The 20,075-nt window shown below is 63.4% G+C and overlaps 2 protein-coding genes across 4 annotated transcripts; one reads left to right on the plus strand and one right to left on the minus strand.

The window, feature by feature from the left end:
- Positions 1 to 146: 146 nt before the first annotated feature.
- LRRC56 (leucine rich repeat containing 56) lies at positions 147 to 10,904 on the minus strand. Its single transcript, XM_081155448.1, is given in 15 exon segments — positions 147 to 436; positions 438 to 712; positions 1,913 to 2,046; positions 2,266 to 2,408; positions 2,685 to 2,749; positions 2,829 to 3,005; positions 3,312 to 3,543; positions 4,152 to 4,346; positions 4,419 to 4,515; positions 5,657 to 5,717; positions 6,624 to 6,711; positions 7,915 to 8,102; positions 8,474 to 8,547; positions 9,803 to 9,941; positions 10,325 to 10,904. Coding segments are annotated over 12 exon segments (1,665 nt in total). The 5' UTR covers positions 8,092 to 8,102; positions 8,474 to 8,547; positions 9,803 to 9,941; positions 10,325 to 10,904; the 3' UTR covers positions 147 to 415.
- Positions 10,905 to 10,994: 90 nt separating this feature from the next.
- Positions 10,995 to 17,666, plus strand: HRAS (HRas proto-oncogene, GTPase). 3 transcript variants are annotated; one of them, XM_081155451.1, is made up of 6 exons: positions 11,779 to 11,900; positions 13,066 to 13,227; positions 13,407 to 13,585; positions 13,690 to 13,849; positions 13,937 to 14,018; positions 14,491 to 17,666. In XM_081155451.1, exons 2-5 carry the CDS (start codon positions 13,117 to 13,119, stop codon positions 13,988 to 13,990), a joined length of 504 nt encoding a protein of 167 aa, XP_081011577.1. In that variant the 5' UTR covers positions 11,779 to 11,900; positions 13,066 to 13,116; the 3' UTR covers positions 13,991 to 14,018; positions 14,491 to 17,666. The 3 variants fall into 3 exon arrangements, with proteins under 3 accessions (XP_081011576.1, XP_081011575.1, XP_081011577.1); XM_081155450.1 differs by lacking the exons at positions 11,779 to 11,900; positions 13,937 to 14,018 and adding an exon at positions 10,995 to 11,238; XM_081155449.1 differs by lacking the exon at positions 13,937 to 14,018 and having other exon boundaries at positions 11,766 to 11,900; positions 14,491 to 17,665.
- Positions 17,667 to 20,075: the final 2,409 nt, after the last annotated feature.

Genomic DNA, 20,075 nt, shown 5'->3' on the forward strand with positions numbered 1-20,075 from the left:
GAGGAGGGAACTGGCCCCCAAGCCCTACAGACCCGCCGGGGTTGGGAGGCCCGGCCGCTGGAGCGAACGCCTCGCCCGCCCCCGCATTGCTCCAGAGGCGGCCCGGGGCTGCCAGGAGGTGGGCAGGGCCGGCTCGCCCACCCCGACTGTCCCAGGCCTGCCCCTCTGTCCACTCCTGGGAAGGCTAGGCCCCATGGAAGAAGTGGGGAGCGGGGCAGGCCTGGGCCCTATTTCTCTCCAGCAAGAAGGGCCTCTCCTGTGCCAGGCCCACCTCCTACCGCCAACCACTCCCCCCAGATGCTCTGGGTTCCACGAGGCTCCACAACCAAGCTGGGGCCCCTCGGCCTTAGTCCCAGCCAGTTGGCAGTGGGTTGGGGTTTACACTAGGGGTGGGATTGGGCTGGGGTGATAGGGTTCAGGTGTGGCAGGCACCACAGGGCTGGTGGGCTGGCTGCTGGGTCTGGTGCTGGCTTTGGGCCTGGACATCCTTGGGCTCGAGGGCTCGGGCCTGAGGCCACCTCCAGGGCTGATCTCAGAGCAGCCACTGCAGCCAGCCCCTGACCCAAGCCAGGCCCCGGGTGGCCCAGGGCTCTGAGCTGACGCCCCCGGAACTGCAGGTCTTTGGACCTCCAGGAGCTGCTGCTGGAATCAGGTGGCATGGGGACCTTGGGGGGAGAGGGGAGCAGGTTATAGCCAAAGGTCCTGGAAGGCCCTGGAAAACAAGGAAAGAACATATCAGACAAGGGCCCCCAAGGAATCATTTGGTGTGGGGTCACCACAGGCAGAGCTGCAGTGTCTACTGTGGCTCCTCCCTTAGCCCTTCACTCCTTCAGGGCAGTACTTCCCAGGGAGGCTGTGGCCCCTCGTCATCATCACCTCTGACCTTTGCTTGAGCTGGACCCACCTCCAGGGAGGCAGAGGCCACAAGGCCTGGGCTCTGGCTTTGGGTGAGATCACTGGGTCGTGTCCCCAAGGGCCTGCTTACAGGCTGGTGGCCCTGGACCAGATCCTAAACCTCCACTATAGAGCAGTGCCCGGACCCACCTCAGGACAGACTGGGCAGGTGTGGCCAGGGTCACCTAGTGCCCATCTGGACCTAGCCTGGAATGGGGGGTCCTGGTACCCCTTTTTCCCTGAGTCTCCACTGTTTGTCACCACTCCAGACACTCCTTCTGCCCCCCCTGCCTTCTGCTCTCTCCCTCCCCCCCCCTCCACTAGGTGGCTGGCCTTTGACCCTTCTTGACTAGCTGATCTCAGGATCCACCCTCTCTGGCCCCTCCCCACAGGAAAAGCAGAGGCTTGGCCCTGTACCCTAGATGGGGAGTCATTCAGCCAAGCTTGGGCCTGCTTACCACACTCCCTCCCCAGGGTTGCTACCCAGCTTTTCCACCAGCCAGTTTAGACCTTCCCTGCAGGAAGCCTCCCTGGGCAGTGCTAGGGGAGGTGGCTCTGCTTCCCAGCCCCTGGGTTTGCTCCACTCAGCCACTGTCACTCTAAAGCCAGTGTCTCTTCGGCAGGACCTCACCTGGCCTGATGCTGTGGCGTGAGCCCAGTGCAGGCCTTGTCCACAGGATGAATGCTCCTCCCTGCCTCAGTCTCCAGCCCACCAGGTGGGCTCTGTCCCTCTGCCAGCAGCTTGCCCTGCTCCTTGAGAACTGCCCCTGGGCCGGTCCTGGTCATTGATCATGGCCCCTCACTGCTCCCACCTCTGGCCCTTTGCTGGGGTGCCTTTTGTCTCTCGTCCAGCCCCGGTGGCCTCATGGTCCCAAGGGCTGAGGAAGGCCACTTGGGATTTTCCCCTCAGTTGTGCACTCCCCACCACCAGGAGAGGTCCTCTGGGTCACAGTCCTGCTCAGAGCCCGGTGAGGCGAGAGCCCTACCCTAACAGGGTGTGTGGGGTCTGTCACAGTACCTGGGGTCGGGCTTGGGGAGCTGGGCAAGGCCATGGGCCCAGCCTTGTCCTCTTGCTCTTCAGGGCCCCTCTGTGGACCCCAGGATGTCTCTGCCCCTTTCTGCCTGGAATCCAGGTGCCTATGGGGGAGGGGGCTGGGGGGGAAGGAGGAGAGGCTACAGCTCTGTCCCCCCCCCCATGGAGCCAATCTCAAGTGAGTGTGACTCTGGGATGGTGCCCTGGCCTCAGGCCCCCGTGACCAGCTCCTCCGGCCATCCTGGGCACCAGTGACTGCTCAGCCAGGGCAGCCCCAGCCAGGACCCCCCACCGGGCAGGATGCACAGGGCAGGGCTCAGTGCAGGACAAGCACCCACCGCAGATGCAGCTCCCTCCATGCCCCAAATCCGGCTAACGCCAAGAGGTCACGGCTGTCTGCAGGGTCAGGCCCTGGGGTGGAGGCCCTGGTGGCCAGGTCTTCAGGCCTGTGTGGGGGCAGCTGCTCTGGGGGCACCCAGGCCTGAGGAGGGAAAGGGCTGGTTTGGGGGCATGGACTTGGAGGGGACTGGGTGGACAGCAGGCTTGGGAGGGTTTATTCAGCTGTGGAGGGCGTGGGAGAGCGGGGGGCCCTGGCCCCGCAGTGGCTACGGCACAGGGCAAGGTCAGGCCAGAATGCTATCTACTCTGGAGGAGAGCCCAGGACACTGGTCCATGTTGGGACTGAAGCCTGGGATCCTGGTGCACTGTGTGAGCACTGGGGTCCCACCTTCACCCCCTGGAGGGGCCGGGGGCGTACCTGGCACCTGTGCTGCCGCTCCCGGAGGCCTTTGGTGGGGTTTCCGCAGAGGACTTGGCCAGAGCCTGAAGAAGAAAGTGTGGCTGGGCCTGGATTGGGTCGAGGGGCTCCAGGGTCAGCTCCCTGCCAAGGTGGGCCAGTTACCGTGGGTGAGGTTGCTGGCATCGTCCTCTGGCGCTGGGTCCTTGGGAAGCAGACCTTCCAGCAGCGGTCCCCTGGGAACCAGCAGGGAGAGGGGCCAAGGCCTGGGGGCCGGTGACTGGGGCTCAGGCAGGGGCAGCTCAGGGCTGATTCTTCTAATGGAATCCCAGTGGGGATGACCTGTCGAAGGTCAAAATCAGTCACCAAGGAGCCTCCCCAAGACTGTCCACAAGTCAGGGACTCCCGCCACTCAACATCTGTGTCTGAGCCCAGGCTTTGGACCTTCTTTTCCTCTTTGGATGGGGGGGCCCACCAGGTGCTGCTCACAGGGAGGTGTCCTGGCCTGGGGGCAGGTGTGTGGTGCTGTGGCGATGAGTGGTTGAGGCTGAGGAGGGATATTAGAGGAGGCTGCCCATCTCTGAGAGGCCGGGGGGGGGGGGCGGCGGTAGAGAGCTTTTGTCTTGGGGTGGGGCACGGGGTGAGCACCTCTCCTGGGGCAGCCTTTGCCAGAGGCCAGGTGAGCAGCTGGTGTGCCCAGCTTGGGGAACAGGCCATCCAGGATGCTGCCCTCCTTGATGGCCTCCTTCACCATGAGCCAGTCCTGGTCCAGCTTCCAGGAGGCTGGCAGGCCTGTCTGCGTGGCTGGCATCTCGTCCAGTACCTGTAGCTGGGGGATGAGCTTTCTCACCTCAGCCCTGTAGTTGTAGCCCTGGGGCACCTGCAGGGCAGAGAGGGGTGGCAAGCCTGGGGCTGTGGGTCCTTCAGGCCAGCTGTGTCCTGGGGCGACTTACCCCAGACCCACTGTGGGGTGGGGCAGGGGAGCTGGGGTTGGTGAGGCTGCCCCACCTGCTAGGCTGCCTGGATCACTCTTGGGCACCAGGGACTTCGGGGACCCTGGGCTCTCACCCATGTGATCTTACTGTCCAGGTTCACAGTCAGGGTCCACTGGTGCCCTCTGGCCTGTGGAGCTGCCCTGAGCTCAGAGCTCTGGCCCAGTTGGCCAGAGGAGCAGACGGCAGGGCAGGTGGTGTGAGCTGCAGTGTGCACAGGCCTGCGGGTTCTGGACAGGGACTGCGTGTGTGTGTGTACAGGATTCTATGTGGAAATTGTACAGAGCACGCGTGGTTCCACATGGCCTGTACACGTGGCCCTGTGGGGTTTGGTCCTGGCCAGGAGGATGCACTGGCAGCTGCCAGGCCTCCAGTTCACAGTGAACAAGCTACAGGGTGCACATGGCCCCCAGGACATGGGAGGGCCAAGAGGCCGAAGCCACAGAGCGCCTCCCCATCCCTTGCACACAGCTGGCTGGGCGCCCACCACACGCACCTCGTCGGAGGGGCTTGGCCGTAGGCACACCAGGTTGCCCTCCAGGGTGAGCATGGCCAGCCTTGGGCACAGCTGCAGGTAGCGCACCTGCCCCAGGTCCTCTAAGTTGTTGCCCTCCAGGTCTAGCACCTCCAGCTGCTCAAGCAGGCAGAGCGGGCTGAGGTCCGAGATGTTGTTGTAGGAGACGTACAGCTCCTGGGGCAGTACAGGAACCTCAGCCAGGGCCTGGTGTGGTGCCTTCCCCAGCCCAGGGCACCGCAGACCCACCTTCAGGGCCAGGAAGGAGCCGATGCCATCCAGGTCAGTCAGGCCACAGCGAGCCAGCCACAGTACCTGCAAGTGTCCCAGAGAGGTGCCCAGGTCTCTGCAGAGGGCAGGGTTGGGTGGTCAGTGCTGTTCTGGGGCGGAGGGCATGTCTGTGGCCATGAAGGCCCTGTGCCATGAGTCATGCCCAGCCACCACCCACATCTGGCTGTCTCCAGGTGCATGGCAGGTGTGAGTGTGGCTCGTGGTATCCTCCAGGCTGAAGAAGGGGCTCCCTGCCTTCCCTCCATGCTGCAGCCCCTGGTCCGGGGCAGGTACCTTCTCCAACCCCTGGAGGGCCTAGGCCTGGCCGCGGGGGACCCCCTTGTGCTGGACAGCTCAGCCCAGCCTAACCCGCTGCTGCTGCTGACGCTGCTAGTGCAGTGGGGGTGTGTGAGTAGGCCCACCCCAGGGTGCTCTCCCTCCCTTTCTGTCTCCTGGCCTCTCTTTTGGATGGTTTCCCCAAATTACGACCCTGCCTCCAGCCCAGCTGTGCTTTCAAGATCTGCCCCACCTCCTGGAGCCATCCTTGCTACCCTCCCTCTGCTAGCTGCTGCCCTGCATATGGGCAGGCTGGCTTTTCTGTCTCCTGACCTCTCTGGGCCCCCCCTCTGCCTGGGGCACAGAACCAGCAGAGCTCTCAAACACCAAAAACGAGGTCTGATATTCCCTTAACTTTGTTCTCTGCAGCCCCCTGAGATAAACAGAAACCATTCGCCTGTCCTGAGAGGTTGTACCATCTGCTCAGCTTGTGGCACACTGATGGTCACCAGCACGACCTCCAGCTCCAGCCCCCCGGTGCAGGTACACCCCAAACCCTGAGGTCTTGCTTGGTGTTGGAGCATCTGCCAGAGATCCCCCACGGGTTGGCGACCCTTTGTCAAAGGTCAGTGGGTCCTTGGAGACCTCGTTAGCCACACAACCTGGTGTGACTGGCCTGACCCTGAACACAGGCCCTAGTGTCACCCTCAGTAGGTGCCTCTGACCAGTCAGCGGTGGGTGATGGGTGACATGAGTCAGGCAGGAAAGGTGCAGCAGGGCTGGCAGACGGACAGCAGGACAGAGAGGAGCCTCTCCACAGGCAGCCACCCAGGACAGACTTCACCCTGACTGAGCTCTCCCTTCAACCCCTTTAGGGCCCTTCCCCCAGGTGTGGCTGGACACCCTGTCCCACCCCTATGGTCTGCAGGAGGCGTACTCACCTCACGGAGCCCAGGCGGCTGTCATTCAGCTTCAATTGGCTGAGGTTGGGCAGGTGCACCCCTGTGGGGCCACAGGGAGGAGGTCAGAGGCCGACCTACCCACTCACTCACCTTCTCGCCTCTCTGTGCCCTTGCAGCCCCTTCTGGTCCTGCTGCCTCATGGCTTCTCTGAGGCCCAGCACAATGTTTCCTTTTGGGGCCAGGCTCAAATGAAGCATGCAGGGCAGGGCAGGGCGCACCTGACCAACAGGGCCACACTGGAAGCCCCAGGCCACTGGTCTCCAGGAGCTAGCCTGGAGGAGGGGAGCCAGCTGGCACGGGTGGGGCTGCCAAAGCTTGGGTCCGGCCCCCAGCCACCTCCCAAGGCCTGCCCATAGGCACCCCAAGTACCCCCAGACCATAACCTCCATCAGTTCATAGCACTAGGTACCAGAGCACAGGACCCCCAGCCAGTATCCCTGAACTTCCCAAAGCCCCCAGGAAAAGGTTCTGAGCTACTGACTCGGACAAACGACAGGGCACTGGCCCGGTGAGACAGACCCCAATGCCTGGAAAGAGGAATGCAAGACAGGCTTGTGGGGTGCGGGATGAGCCTGTAGGGTGTGGGGTGAGCCTGTGAGTGCAGGGTGAGCCTGTGCATATGAGGCAGGCCTTTGGGGTACAGGGTGAGTCTGTGGGGTACAAGGTGAGCCTGTGAGGTACAGGGCAGGCCTGTGGGATGCAGAGTGGGCAAGTGGGGTAGAGGGCAGGCCAGTGGGGTATAAGATGGACCTGAGGGGTACAGGGCAGGCCTGTGGGGTACAGGATGGGCTTGTTGGGTACAGAGTGAGCCTGTGGGGTGCAGGGTAGGCCCATGGGGTGCAGTGATCCAAAGAGCAGAGCCTGGCAGGCAGGGCCTGAGTGAGCAGACCCTTAAAGAGCGGTCTGGCCTTGACAGTGGTGGGTGTGGACAGTGAGGGGCTCTTACCAAAGTTCCCCAGGCTATGTTCACGGGTATCAACGCACATCTCCAGCATGCTCACCAGCCGGAGGTCATCCACCTGGGCCAGGGCCTGCTGCAGAAACCAACTGAGCTTCAGCCCTGGGACTGGACAGTGGTCACTCCTTCCCAGTGACTCACCTTGGTCTGTCCCAGCCTGGCCTGGTGTGAGAGGTTCCTGGTGTGTGGTGCTGGGCAGGTGACAAGGCCAGGTGTACCTCCAGGCCCAGCCAAGGTGCCATGGGGGTCACTGCCCTGCCAGACCCTGCTCCTGGTGCTCCCTGGGTGTAGCCAGGCTGGACCCCAGTCCCACCCTTTCCTGCTGTCCGGAGGGGGGGGGTTGAGAAGGACAGGAGCTGTTGGGTGGGCCCATTCTGATGTGACAGCTCACGATGACAGCTGAATGCTGGACAGGGGCACTGGGAAGGTGTGGGCACTGCAGGCATGGCTGGAGGGCCACATAAGTGTCACTGAAGAACCAGCGGGAGGCATGGGGAAGGGGCCTGGTGAAAATGTCCTGTCTACCTGCAGTATTGGTCAGGAAGGTAGGCAGGGACCTCAGGCAGCCAGGCTGTGTGTTGGTGGGTGCATCACCCAAGTGTCTCCAATGAACCTCTTCCCTCCCAGGGTAAGCATGGGTGGGGTGATGGAGGGCCTGGCAGTGGCAGTGTCTGCCCCTCACCAAGGCCAATGGCGGACAAGAAGCATGGCCAGGAAGGGAGGTGGGGGATGCTGGGAGGTGCAGGGCTCCCTAGAGGGGGTCACCCAATGGGGACCTGCAGTCAGAGGCTATATAGAACCTGCTGGCCTAAGGGTGGGGTCAGGGAAAACAGCAAACTCGCCCCCCCCCCGGATTTGGGACAAAGCCTTCATCAGCTGCTCCAGAGATGACCAGTGGGACCCTAGCAACTCATAGTTTCATTTATTCCCCATACTGTGCACCTTGTCTGCTGTGCACCTGGAGGGTTTGCCGCCCTGTCTCCCACCAGAAAATCTGCTGCTTGACAAAAGGCCTCCTCTTGTGCTCACAGAGGGGTCCTGAGAGCCCAGAGCACAGTGGGTGCTCAGCAAATACTTATGGAATTCCTACCTAGCTCAGCCCCTCCCATGGTCTGAATGCCTGGGGGACACCTATGTCACCAAGCACACATCCATCAAGCAGGAAGGGTCAGCAGGGCCAGGACAGAGGGCAGGCTGGACACTAGCCCCAAACATCACTGCTGCAGGCTCCTGCAGCCTGAGCCCCCAGTGCCGCTCCCCCCCCCCCCACTGCACTTACCAGCCGGGCAGGAGACAGGTACTCCTCTACCAGCCGCTTGCCATGGCTCTCCCCATGGCTGCCAGGGTCCTTGCTCTGCGGGCAGGGGTTATGCAGGCCCTGCCAACTCAGCTCCCGCACTTGGACACTGGCCACGCTTGGTGGACGCCCAGGGGCCCTGTCCCAGGTCTGGTCCATTCACATCCAACCTGCCAGGACAGGCAGAGGGCTCATCCACACAGCCCTCGACAGGGTCCTACACAGCCCTGGGCCCAGAGAAGGCTCAGGGGTGTCCTCACTGGCTCAGCCTGCCTGGGGGCCTTGCTGTCTCCACCCGCAGCCTTGGCTCACACTCCCTGCCTGGGCAGGTCACCCTCCCTGTGTTCCTTCAGGGTCCACGTGAGGGGAGCTGGCTCCAGGTCATGTTTGCTGAACTGCCCTCTGTGACCAGCAGCAAGCTGCCGCCTCAGGCCCTGTGCTACACTTTCCCCACCTGATGGTCTCTGAGCCTGGGGAGCCCAGGACCAGGGTCTCAGGCATATCCCCCACCCCCCACCCCTGTGCCACTGAGCCCCCTCACCTGGAGGCAGAGGCCTTTTCCCACTGTGGGTCAAACATCCGGGCAAGGGGGTGGCATGTGGCCCCAGGCGGCACCTGCAAGAGAGAGTAGGGCTGGCCAGCTCCCTGAGTTGAGCGAGGACCTTGCCCCAAGACAGGTGGGCTCTGCATGGGCAGAACTCTTGCCTGTCAGCCCAGAGTGGGCACAGAGGGGCTCTCAGGTACTGGCCCTAGGAACTCATGAGACCACCATGCACGCTAACCAGCCCCTTGTGCACATTCAAGATTCATCCTCCTCATCACGTCCACAGACCCCCACCTCTGCCTGGGAGTGGCCCGCTGGGTTTTGACAGACGGTGGGAGTGCTGGGCCCTGGGACAAGCTGCACAGGCCCCCTGTGCCTCAGGGACCTAACCTGGAAAGCTAGCGGCTCGGGGAGGACCCATGGAGGTTGAGGCCATGCAGGTGAGCCCCACACAAAGTCTCATGGAGTTTCTGGCCGGGACTTCTTTCCAAAAGTTCCCTGGGCTTTCTGCCTTTCTCCAGCTGGTGAAGGGCCCTAAGCCTGGTAGGAGGACCCTACCACCCTGCCCCCTGGGAAGACGCTGCCCACCCCTGCGAGCCTCAGGCTATGGGGAGGCGATGGGCCAGCCAGGCTCTGTTCCTGGGGTGCCTGCAGACAGCACTAAGGGATGAGCCCAGCACCCTCTCCCCTCTGTGCCTGAGAGCATCTGGCTGCAGGCCCTGCCCTGAGCTAGGCCCAGAGGATCTGTCCAGTCGGGCCCAAAGATCTTGGGGTCCAAGGAGCAAGGCCTGGGTTGGAGACTGGCTCCCGTGTAGACACTGCCCGCTCACATTCGTGCACTGGCCCGAACCTGTCCGCACAGCCCCTGGCCCTGTTCCCACCCTGCCCTGCCACTCCCTGAGCCCCCAAGCTGGAAACCTGGGGCCTCCACAGCCCAGGCGAGTGCCAGCCCGGGCCTGGCTTAGGGGCTCTCTGGGTTCCCCCAGCGCCATCCTTCACTGTCGGGGAGAGGCTCTGAAGCCAGGGTCTGCTCCTGGCTGAGTCCCCTCCACCGAGACCCCCGCAGAGCCTGCTCCCTGCCTCCGTCTCCCCCAGCGCCAGGGCTCGGGGCCCCTCCTATCTCAGGGACCCAGAACCTCTCAAAGCACAGTCAGGGGTTGCAGGCAGGGTCCCCAGGGGACCAGACGTGACAACTGGGGCATCACTGAGTCCCCCACTGGCTTTGCTGCTTAATCCTCCGGCCCCTCCTCGGCCTCAGCTTCCCCTCTGGCACCAGGGAGATAGGGAAGCCTGAGGCCGGGACCCAAAGGCGCGCTCGGCTCTCACCTGAGGGCTCCCCCCAGTGCCCCGGCCCTGCGGGCTCGGCCCTGGGCACCCTCCGCCGCCTGGCGCTCTCTCCGATTCCGGGTCGTTCTTCCGGCCGCGGGGTTGCGGGATCTGGGCGCCATGGCAACAGGGGCAGAACCTCATTTGAATAATCAAATATTCATGAGTTGCGGAACCACCCAGGCTCTGCGGGGGGCTAGCCACACCCCTTAGCAACGGTTGCTATGGAAGACTGGCTCGGAGGGGGGAAGGGGCAGGGGCGGGGTGCAGCTCGGCACCCGCGTGGGTGCCCTTCGGGCCGAGCGAAGGCGAGACGCCGTCGGGCCCGGGGGTGGGGCGCAGACGCGCCGGGTGTCTGTCCCCTGCACAGGTGATCTGTGCTGGAGACTCGAGCCCACCTTTCCAAGGTGTGGGGCGCCCGAGAGAGTCGTCCCCAGGGCGGGATTTCCCTCCGCCTGCAAGTGTGGCGGGTGCGTGGTGGGGAAGGACCCCCGAGAACAAGGGAAGCGAAGGCCTGGATACCTGGAGGGGCGCCGCCCCCGCTTTCCTTTATCCGCCTTTACTTCGCGCCTCTGCGCGTCGGGCGCAGGGTGGCCAACCCCACTCCGCCACAGCTCGGGGTTGGCGCAGCCGTGGGGGCGGGGCGGCCCCCCGGGGCCCGCCGAGGTCAAGGCCTGCAGCGGGGTGAGCTCCGGGGACCAGCACTGGACCTTCACGGGAGGGGGCCGGGTGGGGCGGGAGAGGGGTGGGGGTGCTGGTTGGGCCCTAAAGTATTCTGCACCGTTCTTTCTTGTGAACAGAGGGTGTTTGTGCGTTACCTTGAAAACATTTAAAAAATGTTAAAAAACACGTCTTCTTGAGAGTCCTGAAAGGAGCCAGTTTGTACACGGTTGTGCTTTGGGTGGGGGGGGACTTCAGTTCACACCCCTATGGCAACTTCTGGTTGGAGTGTGGGGCACCGTTTGTTTGTTAGCTGGGCCACACGGCGAGCGGCAGTCTGCAGGGCCTGCCCAAGTTGGGGGACGTAGGCGGTGAGGGGGTGCGGGGCTGTGCGCTACGGGAGCACGATCCCGGTGCACCCGGGGCAGGATTGAGCCGGACCCTCCTCCGCGGGCGCAGAGGCCTCGCCCCGCCGTCCCCGCCCCGCCTGCCCCTGGGTGCTCGGCCGCGCCCCGCCCAAGGTCCCCGCCGCGGCTGCCAGGCCTGGGAGGGGGGAAGCCGCCGTCCCAGGGCCACCTGCGGGGAAGCGGGTGCAGGACACCTGGGCCCCGCCACCGAGGACTTCAGGCTCCTGGCGCGTCCAGGGCCTGCTCCGGCCCCGACCCTCGCTCCGGCGGCCCCTCCGCCTCCTCCAGCCAGAGTCCCGAGGGGCGCCCACGGCGCTGACCCCGCGGGCTCCGCCGGCCCTGAGGTCTGCTGCCCGCTCCGGGCCCTCGGTAGGCTGCGCGGCAGGGAAGACCTCCGAGGGCGTGGACGCGGCTGTGCGCGCCGCCGCGGTGCCGAGGAGCCCGGCGCGGGGCTCCCGGGGCAGCTCGGGGGCCTCGAGCGGGACTCGGGCGACCGCGCCCAGACCACACCCGGCCGCCGGCTCGCTTCCCAGCACGGTCCCTATCGCCCCGGGAGCCCGCCCAGTTTCCGGGAGAGTCTGCCCTCCCGGAGAGGCAGTGGCCCCCGACCCTCGCGCCCGGCCTGGACGTCCTCCTCCCGCGCCGGCGGCGACAGCCCCCCAGGCCGCGGCCCACGAGGGCCAACCAACTCGGCGCCGCCCTCCGCGCCTTCCGCTACCGGAAGCCCCGCCTGCCGCTGTCTTTGACAGGCGGGCCGCTAGGCCAACCGGAGCGGGGCTGGGCGGTGCTAGGGGCGGGGCCCCGGGCACACGGCCAATGGTAGGCCGCGCCGGGCTGATGGACGGGCGCAGGGCGGTGCGTGCGCGGGCCCGGGCGAGTGTCCGCCTCCCGCGCTCGCGTCCGCCGTCCGCAGCCGGAGCCGCACCCGCCGCGGACAGAGCCCATGCTCCGCGGGAGCCGCGCGCCCCGGCCCCCGCCCCCGCCCCCGCCCCCGGCCGCTCCGGCCCCGGGGGCAGACGCGCCAGTGAGCGGTGAGTGCGGCGGGGGGCAGCCGCGGCGGGCGGGGGGCGTTGGAGTCGGGGCGGCGGGGCCGAGCGGCCCGGGGCGGGGAGCCGCCGTCCTCGCCGGGCGCGCGGGCGCGCGGGGGCGCAGGTGAGCGGCGGGCGGGGCGCTGCGGCTGGGGGCCGGGGCCGCGGGAGGCGGGGGCGCTGGCTGGGCCCCGCTCTGGCCTGCGGCGCGGCCCCGCGCCCCTGCCCTGTCCTCCTCGGCGCCCCGAGTGCGCTCGGGTAGTGTGCGGTGCGCCTCGGCGCCGATCCCGCCCGTGACCGCGCTCAAGGCGGGGTCTCCCACCCTCCGAAGAGCTCGGGCACAGCGGGCGGGCCTGAGGGGTAGGAAGTCCGCTGTCCTCCCCAGGGCACCCCCCGTTAAAATCGGAAATTGGAGACACCCTAGCTGGGGCCTGGGCCTCGGGCCCTTTCTCATTCCCACCTGTCTCTTGCTCCCACACCTCCTTTGGGTCTTTTCCTGTTGACTGACCTGTGTGTCTCCGGAACCCTTGCCCTACCTGGCCGCCTCACCTGCCTTGTTTTCTCCAAAGTTCCCAGGGCAGGAGGACACCGCGGGCTTCCCCTTATTCTAACTGTGCGGGTCTCCTCCGAGCCGAGCCCAGCCCACCAGGGCAGGGGGTTGGGTTCTTTCTCTGCCTGTGGCCCTGTGCCTGGAACAGCTCCTGGCGCGTAGTAGGCACTCAGTAGTACTTGTCGAATGCACCCACATTCTCGGTGGGGCCGGGAACCGGTTGCGGGTTGGCACTGGCCTGCCTGGGCACGTTGCTGTGCGCTCCACCATGGCAGGACCTGTTCTTGTAGGGAGGGGGCACTGTAACCTCAGCCCTGGGCACCTCCAGTTCAGGCTTTCTGCCTACCCAGCAACTTCTAATTTGGGTGCCTGGTAGGGAGATACTCTCATCTGTCAGGGTGCCTTTGGGGGGCCAGCTTCCTGCCTCTCTCAGACAGTCACTAAGTGCAGCAGGAGGCGGGACCCCTCTCCCACCCCTGAGCTGGAGGTGCCACAGGTGGGCGGTGGGCCGTGGGCCATCATTCTGGCTGCCACCCCTCTTACTTGGATGTTGGGGCCCAGAGCTCAACAGGTCTTCCCTGTGGGGCCTGGGCGTGGCTGACGGGGCTTCCTCGGCAGGTGGGACAGGAGACCACCACAGTGCGTCCTGCTGCAGTCCCTTGAGGAGCAATGACGGAATATAAGCTTGTGGTGGTGGGTGCTGGAGGTGTGGGGAAGAGTGCCCTGACCATCCAGCTCATCCAGAACCACTTCGTGGACGAGTATGACCCCACCATCGAGGTGAGCGGGCCAGCTCCTCATCCCAGCCCTGCATCCTCTAGTGGGCTTGTTCTCTGCCTGCCCTACAGGAGGGTCCCCTTGGTGTAGGACCTGGGGTCACAAGAGGTGCAGGGAGGGGCTGGTGGTGCCCACGCCCCATCCCCAGAGGGCGGGTGTCCCTGAGCAGTGTCCTCCCACAGGACTCTTACCGGAAACAAGTGGTCATTGACGGGGAGACATGTCTGCTGGACATTCTGGACACGGCGGGCCAGGAGGAATACAGCGCCATGAGGGACCAGTACATGCGCACCGGGGAGGGCTTTCTCTGCGTGTTCGCCATCAACAACACCAAGTCATTTGAGGACATTCACCAGTACCGGTGAGCTGCCTGCCACCCTTGGAAGCCTCCCTGTCCTTGCTCTGTGTGCCTGGATGCAGCCATGCCTGCAGCCTGCCAGCTAGCTCACACCCTCCTCCTTGTAGGGAACAGATCAAGCGGGTGAAGGACTCGGATGATGTGCCCATGGTGCTGGTGGGAAACAAATGTGACCTGGCTGCGCGCACTGTGGAGTCTCGGCAGGCTCAGGACCTCGCCCGCAGCTACGGCATCCCTTACATTGAGACGTCGGCCAAGACGCGCCAGGTGAGCAGGGTCCCACACCATAGCTAGCCAGGGCCCCACCCCGCCCCGCCAGGGAGCCTCACTCATTGCCCCTCTCCCTTGACACAGGGCAGCCGCTCTGGCTCTGGCTCCAGCTCCGGGACCCTCTGGGACCCTCCGTGACCCCCGTGACCCAGCGGTCCCTCGCGCTGTAAGTCTCTGGGGACGGCAGGGCAGCGAGGGGGGCCAGGGCCGGGGACGGGGCTGAAACAGCTCTAGGGGAAGGTGGAGGTGGAGGTCCCTGGAGAGAGCTGTCTTGAGCCAGGCCGGAGCGGTGACCCTGGGGCCCCAGCCCCTCTGCCCCCAGCATGCCCCGATCCCTTAGCGGGCTGTTGAGGACGAGGGTAGTAGCGACGGGCAGTAGTGCAGAGCTGGGCACGGGGTGGTCAAGCTTGGAGCCAGACCTGGGGCCTCCCTGCCCTATGGGGGGCTACTAAGGAGCAAGTGTCTGATGGGGGGCCCTGGGGCAGTGAGACGAGCAGGGCACAGCTCGTTTGTGGTTGCAGGTGGGGAAGGGGCTGAGATTCTGCTGGAGTTTGAGGCAGGGGTCCCTAGGTCTCTAGGTCTCCTCCCCTGCTGGGCCCTCAGGCCGAGTCCCCCTCTGAGCCGCCCCTTCTCCCCAGGGCGTGGAGGACGCATTCTACACTCTGGTGCGCGAGATCCGGCAGCACAAGGTGCGCAAGCTGAGCCCGCCGGATGAAGGTGGCCCTGGCTGCATGAGCTGCAAGTGCCTGCTCTCCTGACATCCCTGCAGGTCCTGTGTGCCCGCCCAGCACAGGCGCAGGCCCTGGAGGTGCCGGATGCTGGGAGGAGGGGAAGGAAGGAAGGAAGTGCCGCCAGAGCCCAGCCAGCCCAGGGTTGGTGGACAGAGTGACCATGGACCTCCCAGGACGCTTTGCACAGACTGTCTTGAACTGAGGCCACTGGCACCCCAGCCATGCCTCTATTTGCAGCCCCGTCCCGGCCCGCTGGGCGCAGGTTCAATTGCAGTAAATTATTTGATGGTCTTGACCCTGGCGTCTGGCTGAGGCTGGGCAGCTGTGGGGTGTGTGGCCTCTCATGAGGCTCTGTGGGACCTCAGCTTCCTCCAGCCGGCGGTTGCTTTGCCGCTCAGGGTATAGGGTGCTGCAAGCTCAGGTTGGTCGTGTAGGTTAACGTTTTAACAAAAAATGCTTAACTGACCTTTAACTAGCAAGGGGGGGACTCAGAGCAGGGCATGTCCTGTGCCCGTTAGGGGGATGCTGAAACCAGAGCAGGGAGGCTGGTGTCTGGCACCTCGGAGCTTCCCGACTGCAGGTGGGGCCGAAGTTCCTGAGCTTTAGGACCCAGAAAGGTGGCGGTTGTCCTGCCCTGTCCATGCCAGGTGGCCACTCAGGGCCCAAGTGTAGTCAACCTGGCTGCCCTCTCTGTGTGAGTGTGTCTGGCCTGCCTGTCCCGGTGCCATGCCCCCCTCCACACACACACTGGGGTGGCTTGTTACTCCCAGAGCTGCCTCAGGTCACCAACCCACATGGCTTTGTGGGGCATGCTCAGGCTGCAGGTGGCTGCATACTACTCTGAGAGGGCCCATCTTGCCCTGCGCCAGAATCCAGGGCTGTCCAGGACGATGGGCTCATTCTCATTCAGGCAGGGGTCAGGTTCAGGGTGCCCTGCCCTCCAAGGGCCCATGTTCAGGCCAGGCCAGTGTTGAAGAGGCAGGGTGTGCTGCTGGCTGGCCAGGGTCTTGGGGCTACCAGGCTTTCTATCACCTTCCCCCAAGTGTCCAGCTTCCCTGTAGCAGGGACATTTGGGGCCTTGGGCAGGAGGGGTATCTTGGGCCCCAGGGCTTGGTCTTTGTTGGGCTGAGTGGGACTTGTCACTGGGGCCCAGGGGGTGGCCCAGGCAGTGTTGAAGGGACCCAGTGTTGTGGCTTCTCGAGGGCTACCTACCCACAGTCTCAGTGTTCACCAGGAGGGAATGTGGTCACTGTGGGCACAGCCACTCCCCAGAGCTTTCCTGCGTTGGGGCAGGCAGGCCAGACACAGCCTCCAGGGCCCCTGGCGGAGGCCATCTCATGCTGCCACTTCTCAGCATTGGGGACACCCTGGCCAGGCAAGGGGTCAGGCTGGGTGGGTGGGTCAGCCATGCTCTTTGGGGAGCATCTCAGTGCTGGCAGAGGTGAGAGGCCTGGAGCCACTCACTCCAGTCCCAGGGGCATCATGGGGGACTCTTCAGGTCCTGCCTGAAATAAGCAGACTGGGTGAGCTTCTCCCCCCAGCTGTGTGACCTGCCCTGGGTGTGCCCCGTGGTGTCCTTGTGGTTCTCTGCGTGGCTGCCCTGGCCTGACAGTGAATTACCCTCCAGGCTGCTGACCCCTGGGGTCTGCAGCGTCCACTCTGATGCACAGCCCCAGCCTGGTTTGCAAATCTTAGAGCAGGAGAGGAGGCACATGGGGACCTGGCAGCTCTCCCTACTACTTATTGCCCTGAGAAGGTGAATCAGGAGGAGACCCTATGCTTGAGCCCACGTGGGGGAGGGAAGGTCACACTCCAGTCTTCTGAGCTCGGCTATCAAGGCCTGATAGTATCTGAGCACAGCGTTGTCCTCCAGGGTGTGGGGCTGGGACGGTGTATCCTGCAGGACCACAGGCCTTAAAGGAGCAGCTCAGGAAGCATTCTAGGTGTTCAGGCTGGGAGGGGCCCCACTGGGAAGACCCAGGCTCCCACCTGTCCCCAAGCCACCTCGAGGGGGCAGCTGCTGTGTTCTGATGTGCACCACACCTGGGGGGGTCTACCTGTGCCCTGGAGTGCCATGAGTGGTGCGACAGCAGGGGGAGACTGACCAGTGAAGGGCCCACCCCATTTCTTCAGCCTCAATGGAGGGTGCCCTGCCCAGCTCAGGCCTGCAGCCTCTCTGTGGCCTGGGCGCTCAGCCCTGCACACACGGTCACTTCTGTGCACCTCGAGGGTGGTGTATGCCATGGCCGTGAGCACATGGTGTCCTCTAGGATGTAGATGTCCCAGAGCTTCAGGGTGAGTGATGAGTGGATTTGGGGACAGCAGGTGCCAGAGCAGAGCCCCTCTGCCTCTGGTCCAGGTAGTCCCCCCAGAGAGACTATGAACTCTCTTCCTCTGGTAGACCATGTGGGTGGGGTCGTGGCTCTTGGACAAAGGTGCTCCCCCAAGGCCACTTGGCTCCAAGGCCGGTTCAGCCTGACTGATAACCTGGGGGGCAACAGAGCCTGCCCATGCTTGGTGGGAATGCACCCCGAGAGGAGCTGACATTGGCTGGAAAGTGAGCCAAGGGCTTGTCCACCCCTGGCTGACTTGCCCTCTCTCTGGAAGCTGAGAGGAAAGAAAACATCTCCAGGGGCTCCAGGGGCCTCTTTCTCCTCAGGGAGGGAGGGCTCTGGGTTCTCCAGGATGGGTCCTGGCCCCAACCTCAGCCTCAAATACTGTAGGGCAGGGCCTGGCTGTGTGAGATTGGTGTGGGGTGGGGCTAGACTGAGCTGGGCCCCAGGGATAGGGAGTGTCCAGAGGAGGGGTCCCCCTGGGCAGCCCTGCCCGTCACTGAGGCTCTGGAGGAACCATGTGGTGGTGTAAGGGCCAATGAAAAACTCCTCCCAGTCCTAGCAGAGCAGGGGGTGCTCCAGGCCTGCCTCGCCTGTGACATCCTTCCAGTGTGAGCCCTGTGCTCAACCCCAGATGCTCCCCGGGACAGTGCCTGGGGTGGGATGGCGGGCGCTGTGCTTGCCAAGTGCTTCTGCACTTTTGGGAGAGCTTTCCTTACAATGAGGTCATGATGGGAATGGAACCCTGGAACGGAGAAGCCTGGGAAGCCCCCAGCGCCCCCCCCCCCCGCCCCAAATCAGCCTGCTCCAAGTGAGAGGAGGCTCAGGCACTGGGAGGTGCCTCCAAGGAACCCAAAGCCTCTCCCACACTGTGGCCCCACCATGTTCTCACGACCCCAAGGCCTGGTGACATGGTCTTCCCAGAGAAGACTGGGGGCAGGGATAGAGGGCCCCTCATGGAGGCCCAGTGTGGGGGAACCCTGTGCCGAGGGTCAGGCAGCCGTCCCTGGCTCTGGCAATCCCCTTTCCTCACAGTGGCCACAGTGAGGGTATGGAGGGGTCCCAGCTCGGAGGGACAAAGAGTACAGGAATCCCCTGGGCTCAGGAGTCAGGCTGGGGCACACAGGCTGCCACCTGGGTCTTGTCCAGCCATGGGCCCAAAGACAAGAGGATGCCCACACTTGGCTCAGCCTGGCAGTAGCCCACCTGTAAGGCAGACACTGAGCAAGAATGCCCCTTCCTTAACCCCATGGCTCAGCTTTCCGTGAGCTTGTGGACAGACTCCTGGTTGGCCTGCGCTCCCTGGGCCCAGGAGTTATGGAGGGGAGCAGGGCCTGCAGAGCCTATGTGGCAGCTCAGCCTGGTACCACTGCTGCCCTTTGCTCTGCAGGTGCCCTCCTGGGGGCTGTGCTGCAGGGGTAGGCAACTGGGAGGTCTAGAGACCTCACCCTGAGTGCCCCAGGACAGCTGAGTGTCTCAGCTGCTGTTCCTTAAGGGAGTGTTCTGGGAAGAGCACTATGGGAGGAGCTGCCTCTGAGCACTGCTGGCCTGTGTACCACACTTGGGATTCAGGTGGATGGGGACCTTCATCCCTGCCATGTTCCTGACGAGCTGTGGGGTCTGTTCTCTGACAGCAGCCATGCTTCTGCTGAGGGAGGTTGGCCCCTGGGCGAGGAATGGAGTCGAGAGCAGGCAGGGGCGGTTACACACAGTGTTGTGGATGGAACAGGGCAATGGCACGTGGAACAGGGCTTGCTGCCTGGAGAGGGGACAATGGGTATGGTGTCATTTGTATGACACACTCTGACAACCAGACAGGACAAGTGTGGCTCAAGGACTTCTAGTTCCCATGCATCCTTAATCTGGAGCAAGAGAGGGAGAGGACTAGCTGCCCTGCAGCCCTGGGCTATTCCTGAGAGTCCGTGGGAGCCTGGGAGCCTGCAGCACAGCCTGACTTTGGCTTCTGCCTTTCCCATATTTACCCTCAGCCCCCCACATGTGCACCTCTTCACTCACATGGCAAGTGGAACTTTTTGTCTTTCTCAGAAGAGAAAGCAGGACACTAAACCACCAGCACCCAATCACTGCAGTCTATGCAGAGTCAGTATGTTTTCAGAAAAGGTTACTCGTTTCTGAACTATAAAGTTTATCTCAGGTGTGCAGTTTGATGAGTTTTTATTTATTTTTTGAATCCTCACCCCAAAGAGTGAGGATATTTTTCCCATTGATTTTTGGAGAGTGGAAAGGAGGGGAGAGGGGGAGAGAGAAACATTGGTGAGACACATGGATTGGTTGCCTCCTATACCTGCCCTGATGGGGAGGGAGGGGTCAGACCAGCAATCCAGGTAGGTGCCTTGACTGGGAGTTGAAACCTCTGCCTGAGCCACGCCCCTGGGGTCACAGATCGAAGCAATGTGACCTATTTCTTAGCATACCTATTGCCCAGCTTCTGAAGGGCTTGGCATGCAAACCCAAGCACAGGTTGCATTTCACAGTCTTGAAAGTGTGGTCCCATTTCCTGAGAACTAAAGGGCTGGGCACAATAGTAAGACAAAAACCCACACACCTATTAGACTGCTGCCAAGACAGTGAGGAATGTGGATGCTAAGAACCAGAAGACGGCTCAGTGAGGTGACTCACCTGAAGTACCTGCTGAAAGAAGATAGCAGCTGTGGGGCTGAGAAACTGATCAGAACTCTCCACAGAGTCCCAGGGCTGCATGGAAAGAGTGCATTTCAGGGCCTGTGTGAGGAGGAGGGGACCCCTAAATTCTCCAGGGCTGGATCCTGGAAGAGCTACACCCAGAGCAAGAGAGAGGAGGAAAGAGACCAACCAGCCCAGCAGGAAATGAAGCTGGACCTCTGATCCCAGTCACTTGTCAGGATTAAGACGACCTGGTGGTCGGCTGTGGGAGAAGATACCACCACCCAGTGCACCGTCCAATCACCCAACTCCCCATGACGTCTCAAACATAAACGTACAAAAGGCAAGCAAAAGCAACCAGGCATGCCAGGAAACACAACGTGACGAAGAGCACCCCAAAGAGACGCAGATAATGGAGTTTTCCCACAAGGTCTTTCTACTTAATGTACTCAAGGAGCCAAAAGACAAGGTTAACAAATCTGGGCAGGGGGAGACCTGGGAACAACAAATAAATGA

Source organism: Miniopterus schreibersii (assembly GCF_964146895.1).
Source record: "Miniopterus schreibersii genome assembly, chromosome: 12".
In the NCBI taxonomy this organism is placed as follows: domain Eukaryota; kingdom Metazoa; phylum Chordata; class Mammalia; order Chiroptera; family Miniopteridae; genus Miniopterus; species Miniopterus schreibersii.